This window comes from Cyrtonyx montezumae, unplaced genomic scaffold (genome assembly GCF_038088225.1).
Source record: "Cyrtonyx montezumae isolate F1298 unplaced genomic scaffold, pur_monq_1.0 scaffold_3, whole genome shotgun sequence".
Classification (NCBI taxonomy): domain Eukaryota; kingdom Metazoa; phylum Chordata; class Aves; order Galliformes; family Odontophoridae; genus Cyrtonyx; species Cyrtonyx montezumae.
Genome location: NW_027072034.1, coordinates 20,312,631 through 20,330,264, shown reverse-complemented (window position 1 = coordinate 20,330,264; position 17,634 = coordinate 20,312,631). Strand labels below are relative to the sequence as shown.

General features: G+C 40.8%; 1 protein-coding gene across 1 annotated transcript in view; it reads right to left on the bottom strand.

Moving 5' to 3' along the window:
• The window catches only part of GPC6 (glypican 6), a 730,796-nt gene extending 716,502 nt beyond the window's left edge, over positions 1–14,294 (bottom strand). The window contains exon 1 of the mRNA XM_065740816.1: positions 13,985–14,294. Within this exon, the coding sequence (XP_065596888.1) occupies positions 13,985–14,294 (310 nt within the window). The remainder of the gene's footprint in view (positions 1–13,984) is intronic.
• Positions 14,295–17,634: the final 3,340 nt, after the last annotated feature.

The window sequence follows — 17,634 nt, the reverse complement described above, 5'->3', positions numbered from 1 at the left end:
AACATCTCTTGTATTTTGATGAGTAGCTCTGGATTTCTTGAAAAGCAGCCCAATTAAAAAATAATGAAGCCATTCTTTCTGAAACTGACTCATTATCCTGGAGGTTTCAAACAGCAACTTTGAGCTCAGTTTTAGATCAAATGATCTTGTGCCTGTTGGCCAAAAACACCTTTGCAACCTTCTAAGCTGCTTCTGAAGTCAAGTGATTTCCCCAGGAGAAAATTTTAAAACTGCTGTTATTCCCACTGCTGAGTTTGTATTTAGGCTCAGGAAGCAAATAAAACTCCTACTGAAAGCAGGCAGAACCCATGGGATCTTCAAGGCCTCTCTTCTGCCTTAACCTTAATGGAACACCTTAAAAGGGGAACAGTTCCATTTCCAGTGGAAACACTAAGATTTCTTCTGCTAATTCTCCATGGAATATTTTTTTCCAGTGGTATTAATAAAATAAAGATGTATGTATTACAGAATGAAAAAACATTGAACCCTTTGACAGGGGTCCACGAGTACCTGCTCTGCCCCACCACTCACCTCCCCTAACAAGAAAACAAAACCACTTTCCAAGTAATGCTTCCTCTTTTTTTTTTTTTTTTCATGTATATATATAAGATTGAGGAAGAATTAACCCATTCCTGAAATTAAGCTCTACTAAAACTCACTTTTAACATTATTCTTAATATATATCTCCTACTTATTTCTGAGCACTTCCAATAGTCACCTCTACTGCTTTTTCACAAAAGAGTCATGCCTGTAGAGAGTGGGAAATATTCTATGTACTCTCTTACACCCCCTCCTTTTTCAGGATTCTGCACAGTGGGAGTAGGAAGACTTACCCTTTCAGGCTGTGTGTTTGCTTGGAACAAAACTGATCCATCAAAAGGGATTAGATCACTTGAGAATCCCAAAGTTGAAGGGCCAGCAGCCACCTACATCAGGAGTTTTGTTAATCCAAACTGGTCCCTGGCTGTGCAAGCTATAGATGCTTGTTTTCACTGTGGTTAGATTCTTTAGAGTACTTAAAGAAAAAAGGCTTGTAATCACTACTGACAAATCCTAACAAGGTGACAGAACATCTAATGCACTCTGCTTTGTTCAATTTAGAATAAAATGACCCAAGCAATGGATTTCCCATCAGAACTCTTTGGCAGATTATTCCATAAAGCAAAGTGTTTCTCATACAGCTTTTAGATTATTGTTGACTGCTTGCAATCTAGTATTTTATTACTAATAATTTAAATAACATTATCAGGATAGAAAGAAAATAGGAATTGTTAAAATATTCCCCAAGGAGGAAAAAATAAGGGAAAAGAACCTTCTGTCTTAATAAGTTCTCAAGTCATTTGAGGGTTTTTATTATTATTTATTGAGAAAGCTTCAAGATCCAATAGCAGTGTTAGTCTATTTCAAAGCTACCTTATGTTCAAATGGGTTTAGTATAGGCAAGCTTCTCTCTGGCAACCTGATGGCAATCTTTTCTATTGAATTTTTTTTGCTTTGCATGCAGTAATTATTTATAGGACAGAACCGAGTGAAGAGTTCCCACACCTCACAGAGGGGTTCCAGACCTACAATGGTTGTCAGCTTGCTTTCCAACAAAAATATTTATGCACTATTTGTGAAATGTGAAACTGCTTCAAAAGAACAGAGGCGTTCCTACAGAACAACCTTGAAGATACTCTCCCAAAAGGTGAGAAACAAAGATTCAAACCTCTCACTCATCATCATCCTAGATTACCTACTGAATGATTACTCACCACGATGGATGCTGTATCTCCTTACACGCTGCATCATATCTCCTTAAGCCCCAACACAAAACCTTATCCTTCAAGGCAGGAATATATCTTAAATAAGAGGTTTTCAATTAACACAGTGGTGGCCTAACCCTTTGTGGAAGCATTAAATATTCCAAAAAGGAATGAGGAATGTTAAAATGTGAATTATATGTTATTGTTATCTTCATTTGAAGTATGAAGACATGAATTTTTCCATGTAGTGTGAATGTGAAAAAATCCAGGCAGAATAGAAAAGAATGATTTAGAAAGAAAAGGAAGAGAAGTCCCTCACAAGCAATTGAGAAAATGTTCAGAATATATTCTTCAGCTTGCCTTGGCAAACTAATTCTTCACTGTTGAAAGACATGTGTGCACCTCTCCTGTAAAATTAGGCCAAGAGTTTTTTTTTCAACAGCAATTTGTTTGACTACTACATTTCTGCTATATCTAACACAAGTTAGTAAATATCTTTGCTTCAAAGAGCCCTAAATGATCAGCACTTTCAGATCACAGGGGAAAAATAAAAATACAAATCAGAAAAACATTCATAGAATAAATACTAGTAATATTTACAAATGTGATTTTCATGTTGGTGTAAGAGTATAAAAAAATACAAGTATCTGCTAATCAGAAAATGTGACTGCTGGCTGTCACTATCAACTTAAAAAGATGCTTATTCTGCACATTTGAATGGGCTCATGAAAAAATATAAATAACTCATATTGGTGGATTTAAATTAATTAAGATGTATCTCTGTATCCTCTTATTGAGGTAATGCAAAGGTATAAGAACTTTCAGTACTGAATTGAAAAGTTTTATTCTGAACTATCAGTCCTTTCAGCATGACTCATCTGAACAGTCATTAAATTCAACAGTTTGATCAGCTTCTAACATCACAGAAAGGAACAAGAAGATTAGCATTTATGTATCAGCCATTAAAATGATGATGATCCTAATTTGCCAACTCCATTAGTCTTTCTAGAAAGTTTATTGTCTGTGCTGTACAGTAACTGTAGTAATGATACTGAAACGACTATAAAAACCAACCTAGAACTACATAAATCAATAGCGAAGTTGCATGCAGGATTCTTCAGCCCAATTGCAGTTTATGGACCCGTATCTGCCTTGTTCAGTAACAGACTAAACTCTGCATGAATCTGCTCTTCATCTATATAATCTTTTTCATCTTGCATTTGATTCTATTCATTTTTCAGATAGAAATTATATAGAGCTTCTTCTTCAAAAGCAGATTTAGCCGGAGAAGCCCATTAAGTATTAAGGTAATGGCAATGACTGTCCTAACACCAGAAAAGTAGAAATTGCTTTAGAATATTCAAAGAATCAGATACTGACCATGAAAGAAAACCAATATTAATGTTAAAAGGAAAATTGGACCTCACTTATAATTCTAAATTTATCCACAATGTTATAATATACCATGGAAAAAAAAAAGGGTGTCTAATATATAATAGAATTTCAGCTAACTTTTTAAGTGTCTTGGCAACTAATCAGAATAGAAGAGCAATTTAAATCCATTCATCAGATATGGAAAAGCTCCACTTCAACAACAATCTATTTCTATGTTTCCATCAGCAACTGGATTTTGGCACCAAGGTACAAACAAGAGTTTGTGGTTTTGCCTGTATCTGTACTGATTGTGTTCTAGACAATGATTTACAATGTCCAGCTGGAGCTGATTTAAAAAGAAAACTTGGACATTACATTACTAATTAACAAGGTACAAGGACACTTCCACAAAGGACCCATCAATTACTTCAGTACACTCAATGGGATATGAAGTTAATGCCCTTCAGAATTACAATTAAAAAATAAAGCATCATACATACTTTCAATACGTGTTATTGAAGTAATAAAAAAGTTTTTTAATGATATATATGTCTTTTTTCTATGATCATATGACATGGAAGTCTCATGAAGAAATGTTTTAATAAATACATAATCTAATCTCCTTGCAGTAAGGACAGCCCCTTCTCTGTATTTACTTTGTTCTTCACACAATTAAATTCTAATTTTGAAATCTGATCATCTATTGGTCTCCTTAGTTCGGGAAAAAAAAAAAAAAAAACAGACCAAAATATCAGACAATTAAATCTCAATCAAATTCTGCCATCAGCTGCATTCAATGGAGATAGGCAGAAATTAGTTTTGGCAGACTGACTAAAAAAACCTACTAACAAAAGTCTGCTCATGTCCCACAACCAATCTGATTACAGTCAATTTATACATGGCTATCATTATGCCGTCTCAGTAATTAAAGAAGAAAGAGGCTTTGGTCTTCACTTTCAAAGAAAGGTACAGGACCTCTGAAGATTGACTTTAAGAACAAACAAACTGATGTTTCAGTGGTCAATTTCAGGTAGATGTTTCTTCATCAGCCAGCTACATTGCAAAGACAGGTATATGTGTTTAAACAATACATGTTACTTATGTTCCAGATATTCAATTAGCAATGCTCATTGCTAGCTGAGAGCAAGCATGATAGACCATCTTGGAACAGAAATATTTAAGGAATATTGCTGCTGGCTTTCCGACAATTCAATAAACAAACCTCCCCTGCACTATTATTCTAAATATCTCAATTTTTAAATTAGATTTTCATTTTCTGCTTAGAAAAAAACTGTATCTCTGTTTTGCAATTTTGACTAGCATGATTTTTCTAATCCAAATTTTTGCAGCTGCACTGCTGGCAGATTATATACTTCTTCGTAAAACTAAAACAAAAAATAAAAAAAATAAAAATAAAAAGAGAGAGGTCTTTATTATGCTTTATTATGTATTTTTTCCTTTGGGCCAATTCTGCCATTTTCTTTTATGATGTTATGCAAAGCTTTGACTGAGAATATTGTATATTGCAGAGGATCTAACCAGTTAAAGAGAACATGGTCTGAGCTTGAAACTGTTCAAGAGATGTTTTCCATATTTCTCTACAATATATATAATGCTGAAGGACAAAATTGTTCACTGCTATTTTCAACCAAGGAATAAGAATTGTGCATACACACTATTATCATGTACGTTAAAGTTGGAAAGCCAAATGTTAATATATGAGAAGTAAATATTTAGAATATGCGTTTACACTGTCAATGAATTTTGTGAAACTAATTAGGACATAGTCACTGTTTGAACTTGCAGCTACATTCTTTGTCAAACACTATGTCAGTTTAAAGGCAAAAACTGGAAAACGCTTCAAATTTGGCCAGTCCTCACTAGGTAGTAATCACCCCTCTACTTTGATTAACCACTGCACTGTTAGAACTTCCAGGGGACTAGAATACGTTTGGGAAAAAACAAATCAAACAGTATTTAAATGTCCTGCAACAGTTTCTAGAGTCCACTGACTGATCACTGGATACATCTGACATGCAAAGAATCACTCTGCCACTGCTCTTAACAATTTATATTTCAACCCTACTATGAGCACAGTTTTGTTCTACACCTCAAAGCCACGAATAACTGTAAATGGGTGCCCTCAGGTGCAGAAAAGATTTAAAACGTGAAAACAACAATAAATAGCAGTATATAAAACTGTGGTCTAATAATCCGATCCATTTGCCTCATAAACCCCAAATTTCAATGTGCAATAAAACCAGCAGACGCCCAGTAAACTGACCACATTAACGATCACACATCAACATAACAAGCAGAGAGTTCCCTAAGCTAGTGAAGTGCTCTTACTATGATCACTCGTCCCAGGCAGATGTTCAGCCTATTCAGTATTGGAGAACAGATGACTTTACCAGTATGGCTTGTCAAATTTTGACAACACAGTTATAAAGTCAAGTGCAAAGCTGAGGATAATATCCAGGAATGCTCAGCTGCTGGTAGTTTCTCTTCTAATAAACTATAAGAATATTGTTAACTATTGGCACATTGCATGGTGCTGCCAGGCAAGAAAAGAAAGCAAGCCTTCTCTTACAGCTTCATTACAATCATCAGTTATCTACCAGAAAGCAACCTCCAAAAGGATGAGTCCCACTTTCTTGGCATTTCTACTTCAGTCTGAAGCCTTTTACAACTTTTTTCTGATATTTTTTGTTTTGGCTAGGTATTTTGGTTTTTGATGTTGCTTTTTTTGTTTTCTTGCTTGTTTTGTTTTGTTTTTGTTTTCTTTTGGGGGGGGGGGGGGGGTTAAAGAAATTAAAGCCTAGACACTCACAGTCTGCTCTCTCAGGTTATGGAGCACAGTCATATAAAATTATGATGACACAGTGAACTGTGCAAAAATTGCATTGTTATGTCTGCAATGGAGTAATTACATATTATGCACTGGGCTTGAATCATAAAGTGTTTTGTCCAGAAAACAAAGAAACAAGCTCTTTGACAGTAGAAACACTCATACATCTTGATTAGAACTTCTAATTTGGAGCATGACCAGTCCAGTCACCACAGTCTGTTTTGTATGGGATGTTTAATCACTTGGATAATAACAACAGGGAAATATCTACTGATAGGGTTTTAACTGTGAAAAAGTCCTTAATAATTAACACAGCAACTGCAAAGTGACTCAAGCAATGATGTTGGGTTTTTTTTCATATTCCAGATACTACACTCTCTAGCAATTCAGTCTACCCTGTATTTTCTCCCATGTTCCTTGACTTAACTCTTCGCTTGCATTACTACCCCTAGAGTTGCACATTTGGACTGCAAAGTCAGACTACTACACTCACAGAAGACTTTCCAAAAGCCTTGCACAGATTAGTGGCTCTCACTAGGCAAGATGAAGGGTCTCTCTAGATTTAAATGCTGCAACCATAAATTCACACACTTTGTCCAAAAATTCACCTCTGTTCTGTGGTTGAAAACAACAGAAAAACAAAAGTTAGAAAAGTGCAATTGAAAAGGGAACATTTCTGGAAGACATGAAACTGTATCCTGGACTGAAAACAACCTAGAGCAAATGCACACAGCAGTCTAGTGGGAGACTCCTGGCCACAACCATCCATCAGCACAATCACATTTTTGGTGGGATAACTGCACATAAAGATCCTTTCCCCAGTGTTACGCTCCACTTCCTGAAACATAACTCAGTTTAAGGAAGTCATTTTCATTTCCTTTATTAACTACATTTTATGAGTTATCAAAGGAAAAATCAAGGTTATAAGGAATACCACAGCCTAAAATTCAAGTGCAAACATTAGACACAACTGTACCAAGACATTCACAGACTATGTTTATCCAGATGTGGGGAACATCCACATACCTTCCGAGTTCTCATAACCATGGCAGAACTCACCCACATTCTCAAGCTACGCTATATTACAGTCTGATACCAGTCGTGAAACAGACTTATGTGTCAACTTTTCTCCAAGACGAATTCAGACAAAAGCCAGATGGACATCCATGCAGTCTAAGTTAAGCACTCAACATATAGGTTGAAGGGACCTGCGACAGAAATGAGCCTGTCACCATAGTCATGGCAAAAGCTGCTGCTATGGGGATACAGAAAGAACTGTTCCTGGCAACAGAGAGGTCTTGCTTTTACCTTAGAGGCAGGTTACACTGCTTACTTCTTAAGCAAGCACTGGGTTTGAACTAATTGGATTGCCCAAGCCATGGGGCTGCCACAGCTGACTTGGCCTTTGATCTTCCTGACGTGTATGAACTGAGCTCTGAGCTGTTTTTTATTGTGCGTATGTTTGAACTCATGTTTGCACGTATGTTTTTTAGATGGGTCCCATGAAATAAAGATTCAGCTTGGCTTGCAAATACCTCTCTGTGTAAATGTGCAGCTGTTGTTCTTTTTTTTTTTTTTTTTTTTTGATGTTTCGATGTGTTTATTTTACTGTTGGTTAATAACTGTTTTTCACACAATCACAGAATCTTAGGGGTTGGAAGGGACCTCTATAGATCACTGAGTCCAAGCCCCTGCCAAAGCAGGTTCCCTACACCAGGTTGCACAGATAGGCATCCAGGTGGGTCTTGAATATTTTCAGTGCCTACACGTGGCCTTGAAGCCACTCCAGGTAAAAGTCACGATTTTACCTGCCTGTACACATAGGCAGAGATACAACTGACAGCATTACTCTGTAAGCATACCTAACTTAACAGCCTTTGTGAAGCATCTCTTAAAAACATTGGACTCTTCCAGTTATTTCTGGAGATTTTCCCTGCTATTTTTAACCCAGCAGGTCACCGAGCAGGTCCAAGGCTCCATTGCTATCCCTCCATCCGCAGAAATGCTTCTTTCAGTACGAAAACGCAGCCCATCTCTCCGCGCTCCGTATCCCTTACATCTGCTGCTCAGCTGGAAACGCTGTTAAAAGCCCATTAGAAGCTCAAGGTAACGCACCGCGCGGGCTACGAGAGCCAGAGAGCAATTTGCTACGTGTGCTGGAAGCACCAGCCCTATCCGCTTCCTCTGGAGGACAGACAGCCGCTCCTCCAGGAGCCGGGAGCAGTGCTGCCCTGCCGCCTGCGGGCCTCTCGGCGCTGGGCGCCAGAGCCGCCTCCCGGGCGCAGCCGGCTTATGCAGCGCGGCCGGGGAAGGAGGGAGGGCTGCAGGCCCCGGGCCCGGAGCTGCCTGCAGGCCCCCGAGGACAGCTGTTGGCGTTGGCTCAGCAGAAGAAAGTGTTACGGCTCGGCTTCGCGCGAAGGGAAAGGTCACGGTGGTGAAAAAAGCCCGTGCGAGGGAGCTGGTGGTCTCTGTGACAACCTCCTGTGGAAGAGCTAAAAGTCTGGCAGGGAAGATTACTTGGTGAGCGTGTGCTCCGTAGCAATAAACAGTGAAGAAAGCATGCCTTAGTTTCAGTATGTTCCAGGCAGTTTTAAGCGCAGAAGAATAAACTGCAAAGGATTTCACCAGACGTGTTTTCCTGCCACATGCAACACAACTTTGCATCTTGTAATGTTTTCTCTTGTTTAGCATACAGCAGTACTGATTTTAAACTGCAACCCTTATAAGCTGTTCTTGGGAACCAGTGGTGAAGTATTAATTCTTTCACATCTATTTAAGCTACTAAAATAACTGTGCCTGACAGTATGAACAGTCAAAGCCGCAGAATCAAGTTTCCCTTTCCAGGGAGACAGCACCCATTAACCAGGTATGAAGGGTAGCACGAAGTCTTAGTTCATTGAAAACATAATTTCATTTTGCTAGTAATGGGAGTGCTGATACTTTGATACTGTAATGGATTTTTAAGCACCATCCTTGTTATTTCAACTAGAAACTTAAATGTAATTATGCATTTTTACTTTACTAAGCAGAAAGGGATATTAGTATGTGTGGTTTTCTTACATACATCATGTGGAATAAGACAGAGATCTTCAAGTGATATTACAAGATCTTTGAGTCATTCAAACAAATGGCAGGTGGTAATTTTAAAGACAAATTACCCAGAAAAGCTTTTATTGTTGATCACTTGTTATAAGATTTGCCATTTGCAAGTAATTGTACATTCAGATGAAACTGACCTTTTATGAGAGCGAAGTGGTAATATAAATGAAATGAATACATTCTTTATTGCAGTAATATAAAAAGAATGGCCTGAGCTTTTAACATAGTGCTTGACCTCTCTGGTGTCTGAACACCACCTAATCTCAGGAGTATTTCACAATAGCATATGATGAAATCAGTACTAATATAACATTAGAATGGTTTAATATATTAACGGTTAGAAGCGCAGAAAATATTAGAGGTGTGCTTTTTTGATTATAAATCAGATTGCTGACAGAAAGAAAAAAAAGTATGATTAGAGTACAATACAATGAAATTCATCATCACACTAATTATTAAAGCACCGCCGTTTCTGTTTTAAATCCCTTTTTCCAAAATACTCTACAATAAAATCAGATCAGGAGACTCCAGATGCTGAGATTTAAAATTCTCAGTCAGGATCAATTATTCATAAGCATTAAAAACATGCTATTTCTCCTCGAAGGCCCTGAGCATATGAGGAGTACCTCTAGGTTTAGATGTGCATACATAGGTTGTATCCACTTTAATGGAACCAGTCACATGCATACCAATAAATATATGCAAAAGTGACAGTGCAGCCAGGTCTCAGAAAAGCTATACTTCCCCTAGGTAAAAGCACATGTTCATGTGCACCAGTGCACCTAAAATCAGAGAATGGGGGAGGCCATAAGGGAGCGTGACCAAAGAAGTGCTTGCTGCTGAAATAGCAGAAGTAGAGAATACTTCAGCAACAGGGCTAAAACAAAAAAAGAGCAGAGATTACACCAAATTCCACTTCCATGTTCTTTTCACCAACAAATTTGGGAATGAATATATCTCTAATGGCCCAAATCAAGTTTTACAAGTTTGCATCAATTATGTTACTGATTTCAATAAAGTAATTCCTATTTTATGGAGATGAGATGCTACACAAGTTCTCTGTGAACCCCCATTCGTCTTCTGGTATGCAGGTACTGTGCAGAATTGTCAGCAGCACAATAAAGAAACAGTAAAAGAGAACATTAACTAAGTTGGGAGGATTTTCAACTGTTGTTCCCTCCATGTATCATTACATGTTAGAGCTATCTAAAAGAAAGCAAGACATTCATCACTTGGAACAGCTGATGTGAAATAATAGCTCAATTGCATAATGAGTACTGAGTTTATTTTCATTATTTTTATTATCACTTTAGAGCTACAAGCAACTGCATTATGTTTGCTAGTTTTCTTCAGTCAACATCTCTGTATTATGCCAGTATGAAACCCATTCATCAAAGCACAATTTCAAGTGACTCCTGACCTTCAAACCTCCGAAATGAAGGGTTTGCTTCTGCTTTCATTTCAGTTACTTTCCCTACAGTGCCTCTGCGTTGCCAGAATCTCACCTTGTTCATCATCTGCACAGGAGAACAAAGCTCTCTAATTTCTTAAGGAGTGTTTAGAAATCAGCATCTTTACAGTTGGACATTTTACCAGAGTGTTTCTTTAAATACAATATTATTTGGCAACTATTCAAAAAAATCAAAAGAAACAAACCTCTTTAACATGCTCTTCACCTTTCCAATATATATTTTATATGTTTTAATGCATCACTGCCTAAACACTATTTTAGCTAAATGAAGGAATGAAAATAAAAACTTTTGCTAAAAAACAAAGATCTACTGAAAGTGAAAGGCTACAATTCAGAAACATCTATTACTTTGAAATAGCCAGACATTCCCTCAGAACAGTTTGAGGCAAGGATACTCTCTAACTTCATTGTTTCTCATTCCTGGCTTCCTGTAAGATACCTGGAGTTACTGAAATCACATCCAGATTTAAAGAAGTATTGCTAACATATACATTCAGTGGCTTTTTACTTTTCTATCAACTCTTTAAGTGACAGCTTTTCCTACAGCAAAACACTTCTGTAAAACCAATCAGGAGCTCTGCTCAGAGCCCCTAAATGCAGGATCACAGTAGCGTGAGTATGACAGTTCAACTCTTCTCCAAGTGCAGGACACTCCACTCTACAGCAGCATGAATTACACAAGGGCAGCCACTGCTGCCCACCTGCTGTCCAGAGCTGGTCTGCACAGGACCAAGTCCTCCCACCCCCACCATTCCTTGGCAAAGTTCCTTTTTGGAGGACTCACTCCGATGATTTAAGCTGTAAACCTGCTTCGTGTGCCATACTCAGTGAAAGCCTCAGCACCAGACTTTGCCTCTTAGACAAGGCATTAGGTGCAGCAAGGTTGGTAATAAATAGCTGCTACACCACTCCTTTCAACAATTTAGCATTGCTGAGAAAGCACAGGGGGTGGCCATAATCATAGCATTGCTAACTTCAACACACATTTCACTTATATTAAAAACAATAAAAAATAGAAAAAGGCTACTGGAAAAACTTGCCTTACAGCTTTAAAATCTATAGCTTAAACCTTCTCCATTCAGAACTTCACTGCAAGTACTTTACAAAGAACTATGAAATGAGTTTGGATGTGCAGCTCCTCCCAGCAAAGTCAGCTCTGTGCCTGCTGCCTCCCATCTGAGCACACTGTAGAGCTCTGTGCACAAGAGCACCACAACACCGCTTGGTTTGTCAAGTTCCAACAACCCTGGCCAGAAAGCCAGAAAAGAGCTTTTAAGGAAATGGGAAATGGAAACATATGAATAACGTTAAATCAAAACACATTAGCCATGCTGTGTGCTACTATTTTCCAACTTTTTATCAAGATGCAAAATCTTTTGAAAACATTTGTTCAGAAATACGAATGTAATGAAGCACTTTGAAATCTTTAAAGCATAGAGCTTTTGATAGACTACACTTGTTTCATAGCAGTAACAAACTGCTTCCTTAACCACACCAGGGTGGTGGAAAAGAACAGAATGAAAGCAGTTATTCTGAAAACTGTGTGTTGGTTGCTTTAATTAAACATTTCCAACATTGTGCTTCATTGCACATAGGTGGCTCCCAAGCTAACAGGAGCCTGTGCTGCAGCGTTGTGGCACAGCCTCACAGCACCTCTCCAAAACCAGCACTCTGAAGTACATCTGGACCTTCCAACAGCCCAAACAGTGACACGCAAACTGCTTGTAGGTCAGTATACCAACCAGCACCATGGCAGGGAGGCCACAAAGAAAACAATTGTGAGTTCTTTTTTTCTGAGATGCCCATTACATCCGCATGAACTACAAACTTCTTAACCAGAAAGTATACATTACATCTAAATCTTAAGAAGCTGAGGAGCATCTTGGGATGTAACTGAGTCTTTCTGTACCAACACATGTTAATAGAAATTTGCCATTGGGGTTGCCAGGAGAAGCCCCTGAAAACTGCATACTGACTTTGTGCTCTACATTCAGAAAGTAAATAAGCCTAAGAGCTGAAAGCAACAAGTGTCAGTCCAGAGTCACTGGAACACTGAAATTCACTGTATGTCATTATTATTTTTAAAGGGGACAGGGTATATCTCACCACCCTGTCCTAAGACAGGTAGAGGTAAGCTAAACAAAGGAAAGCATGACTGCATAGCCAAAGTGTTACAGCTCGTAGGGGAACTTTCAGGGAAAAAAAAAAAAAAAAAAAGATTGTATCTGACTGATGAGCAACCTAAGGGGAGATTTTAAAGCAGAGCATAAAAGGACAAGATAACTGGCAGCAAGCGCAAGGGCCGGAGGTGCCTGCGGGACAGGAACAGCCATGTGTCTTCCTGCCTCGTCCCAATGCATGTTGGTGGGTCAGACCCACTGTGCCGTGCAGAGATGGGCTCAGCATTGCTGCAGTGGCAGTGTGGAAAAGCCTTCCCAGTGTGAGCCACACTCTCACTGTCCTGAAATTCTCCACATTTATCATTCCTCCTTTGAAAAGTGCTAAGTGCTGCACAGTGAGGAACTGTGGCTTTATTTCACCTCCAGAAAAACCTCCTCCTTCCAACTTTCTAAGGAAGCGAGCAAACCGAGGGGCTCCTCATTCACCGTGCAAACAGCAGTGCCTCACAGCAAAGCGGCAGCAGCAAAGCAGAAATCTATCTTGAGGGCTCGAGCAGCCCAATTTGAGCAGCTCACGCACATGCCTTTCCCCATATTATTTCTCTCTTTTTGTCACGCTCTCTGATTGCTAAGAGATTATCCGCCTAGGACACATTTTTTACTCATTCACTCCCAAAGATGCGATACGGATAAGGTTGCAGGGAAAAGCCGGAAAATCACAGTAAAAGCCAAGCCCAACACCTTCGCAGGCAGACGGAGTGATAACCTGTTGTGGGCACGTTTCGGCGGCAGGCAGACCCAAGAGCCGAAGGGTCGTGCGAGAGAGTCCCTCCCGGCAGCTGCCGCCGCTCAGCTCTTTTGAGGCGACGACGGAGCGCCCCAAGGGGCCGTGCCCGGCCCGTGCGGTGCTGCCCTCCCCCGCGCCCCCTCCGCCCCTTCCACCCTCCCCATCCCCGCGGGCGGAGGGCAAAGTTATCTCCCTCCGCGCACGGCGGGATCCCCTGCGGAACAGCTTTCAGCCTCCAGGAACCCGGCTGCAACTCTCAAGAAGTTTCTGCAGACGAACAAAACCGCCGCTAAGGCATCCCCAGCGCCCTCTTATAATTATTTCTAAATTTTTTTTTGTTTCTTTTTTTTTTTTTCTCGCCCCCCCTCCCCCCCCTCCCGTTAGGAATTTTTTTTTTCTTTCAGCCTTTATGTATTCCTTTATCTCCACGCATACCACCGAGCACCGGGTGCCGCCGGCCGGCAAAGCCGCTCCGCGCAGAGCGCCCATCCCATACCCCGCAGCCGCGGGCGGTGCGCACCGCCGCTCCCCGCGCCGTACCTGCGATCTCCTGGTAGGGCACGCTGGCCAGGCTGAAGCCCTTGGCGCTGTACGCCTGCCGCACCTCTCCGCAGCTCCGCGCTTTGCTTTCAGTCCCCGCGGCCGCGGGCAGTGGCGGCAGCAGCAGCAGCAGCCCCGCCAGGGCCCAGTGCGCAGCCCCCCGCGCAGCCGGCATGGCGCGGCGCGCAAGTTCCGCGCTTTCGCGCAGCGCCGCGTCCCCCGGCAGCGGGGGCGGCGGACCGGGAGCCCCCCGACCGCCCGGGCAAACTTTTGCGAGGCGGGGGGGAGGTGGGCTCGCACACGCACACATGCGCGCACGGCGGGGGCAGGAGAGCGGCAGCCTCGTCCCCGCGTCTCCTCGGCAAAAATCGCCCCCTCCCCAGCCAAAAAAAAAATCAAAAAGAGAAAGGGAAAAAATAATTAAAAAAAAAAAAGAAAGAAAAAGAAAGGAAAAATCTGCCTCTAGGGTGTGGAGATTGAGACGGCTGCCCGCGGAGAGCCGGGTGAGCCGCGGTGCGATCCGCCGCGGAGCTGTGCCCGCCGCCGCTGCGAGGCTGGAGGTGGTGGAGGCAGTAGGCGGCGTGGGGATGGACTGGACAGCGGCTCTGTGCGTGCGCGCGTGTGTGTGTGTGTGTGCATGCGTGTGGTGCGTGTGCCTGTACTGACGAGAGCCGGGGAAACCTCTGCTCCGCACAGCGCCGGAGCGGGCTCCCGAAGCAGGCAGGGAGCAATCCTGGAGGCAGCCAGAGCCAGGGAGAGACGCGCGCACACACATCGCACACATACACACACATTCGCCGAAACGTGCTACACATTGCATCGCTGAAATACGGGAGCGGGAAGGAAATCCCGGCGTGGATCGCTATCTGCTGGAGGAAGGAAGGAAGGAAGGAAGGAAAACCACCCACAGCTCTGAAAACTTCCTTCTCATCCAACATCCAGCCACTCCGAGCCTCTAAATTATAAACTGCCCACTATAAAAGTCCAAAAAGATACTCGTTGGCAGTTTTGTTCTCTTTAATGTCGGGTTTAGAGTGGGTCCCATAAACACTTTGATTTTCATTAATTACCATCAATTGTTCACATAAATGCTGGAGCTGAAGAGCCAGAATAAGGAGGAGCCCATCATCCACGCGAGAGAGGACTAAGGATGTCCCTGTGTGGGAGCTAGAGAGGGATGAGGGGAAGAAAAAGAAGGCAGTCCTTGACCCAGGTAATTTGTGCCACCCTAGGAGAGGAGAACAGAGGACGAAGCCATAAATTCTCTCCTGCAAATGAGCATTTGCAGGGAACTGAGTGAAGGAAGCGAAGAAAATTCCTTCAAGGTGAATTTTGTCTCTACTTTGGGAGAAAGAAAAATATTCCATTCTGAAGCGCTTGATAGTAAAATCTGAAGTTAGAGTTTGAAAGGATTTATTGCAGTTCCTTTTATGAGTACTGTAGAGATGTATGGTATTTTGTCAAAAGTACACAAACAGAGATGTTAGGCCTAGGATGAGGCAAAGCAGGGCTAACAACAAAGATAAAAGACTGCGAGCTCTCAAGAACACTTACCAGTGAGGAGGCACACAGCAATGCCACACCGGTATCATGATTCAAGATGCATTCAAATTCATCCAAACTTCTAGGTAACAGTACGGTGTCACAGTAACTGCAATATTAGTTTTGGGTCTGGGCCAGTGAGATGAGGGTGGAAGGCAAAGATCTGGGAGGGGGAAGGGGGTAGGATGTTGATGAGAGAGTTCTTTCACTTAATGAGCCTGTTCAATCTTAACACGCTTCTTAGTTTTAAAGGTTTAGTTATCTCACAGTCTTTGTTAGTACTCCTGAGGAGATTTTTTTTTTGTGAATGGGTGCTGTAGTGATATCAAACAGTATCATCCAGCCTCACCTAGTGGAGGGCAGGATGGAAGTTTCCACTTTAGCAGTACCAAAATGGAGAACTCCATGTGTTACCTGCCCACTACATATAATAAGCTGCTTGTAGGGACACCATATAAATCTAAACTTCTGCAGATCTTAAGATACATCCTGTTCACCCCAAGACAGGATGTGGAGAGTGTTACATGTATCTGATTTCTTCTGTTTTGTATTGTGGTCACAGCCAAGAGCTGGTTTACCACATATCAAGCATGACAGACTCCCCCACAATCCAATCTTCTTGCATGTTTCTTCAACCCACAGGAAAATTACTTGACACAATCTCAAAGATGTAAATGAGAAAAATCAGAGCAAGCTGGTTTGAAGTGCAGAAATCATTGTAAAAGAGCAAAAGGTATTTTGTGATTAACACAGGAGCACATCTAACTGCCACTTATTTTCCAGAAAACTGTAAATTTGCTCAAGAAAAGTGATGCTCATTTGCCCATCCATTTTTTGCAAATACCAATTGAGTTTATGCCTTAGAGAGTACATCGGTGATTTACATTAGGCGATAACGTTGTAACATTTGTATTATAGGGAAAAGTGCTGTGGGAAACTCAGGCTCATGTCCTCCGTTGAATCCTGCTTCTGACATCAATGGCTGAGGCTTCCATCAGCATCAGAGTCCTAAAAGGTAAAGGAGCACTTGCTTTCCCAAGAGCTCTAATTGAATTTCACATTTAAAAACAGATATTTTTACCACTTCAACAAATCTCCTACTCATCACATGGGAGAATCATTGTGTGTTCTCAGTACATATGTAATTAATTTTGTACAAAGTGGATGAGATCCAAAGAAAGCCCAGGTCAGAATGTTTTCTAAGCCAGTGGCTTTAGAAATCCCTTAGAAACGTAACACCTCTTGTCAAATACGATAGGCACAAAATTAAGTATCTCGTATTTCAAGACCTAGACTATGAGGATATTCAATACGGTTTCACAATATCCATCCCTTTTCATCTGTCCTAGACTATAAAAAACACATAACTGGTGTGTTTCATGTCTGATGAAAATGGTCTTTAATTTGTTATTTTAGGAGTGACAAGTGAATATTGGTTGCTGAATTAGAAACAACTTAATATACATATAAAATAGTGAACAAAGTCTTGCTTCCTTCTGCTTGACATGGTGATTAATAACCTTCCCAGTTAAAGTGATCTCCAGCTGAGATGGGCTTGATTCTGAGTTGTCATGTATTGGTGCCTCTGAACTGGTAAAAGCTTGTCTTAACCAACATAAATTTTGGGAGGCAATACATTCAATTAATTTGCATAAGCACCAAAGAGAAACCTTTTGTTTTACTGAAACTGAACATTTGAATCACCAGGGAATGCTTTTACTTCTCTTCAATTTCTGTGGAAAGAAACAATAACATTAAATATATATATATATTTAATATTATACTTGTTCAGCAACCAGACTGAAAATCCATCGTTTACCCTCTTGGAGAATCCTCTCCAACAAGAACATTTAATGTAGCTGCATAGATCTCACCTTGAATGAAGAGTTTGCCATGCATCTACTGATCAGATTTACCATGATCACAGCTTTTGTTCTTGCTCCCTGCCTCAAATTGTTCTAAATAAGTGTTAATTCGTATTAAGTGTTGATGACTGGGTTTTTTTGTTTGTTTTGTTTTGTTTTGTTTTGTTGCAAATTATTTTCCTACAGTTGTGCCCAAAATGTGGAAGACAAATGATTTTTAACCTTTGCTTCCAACTACTTGTG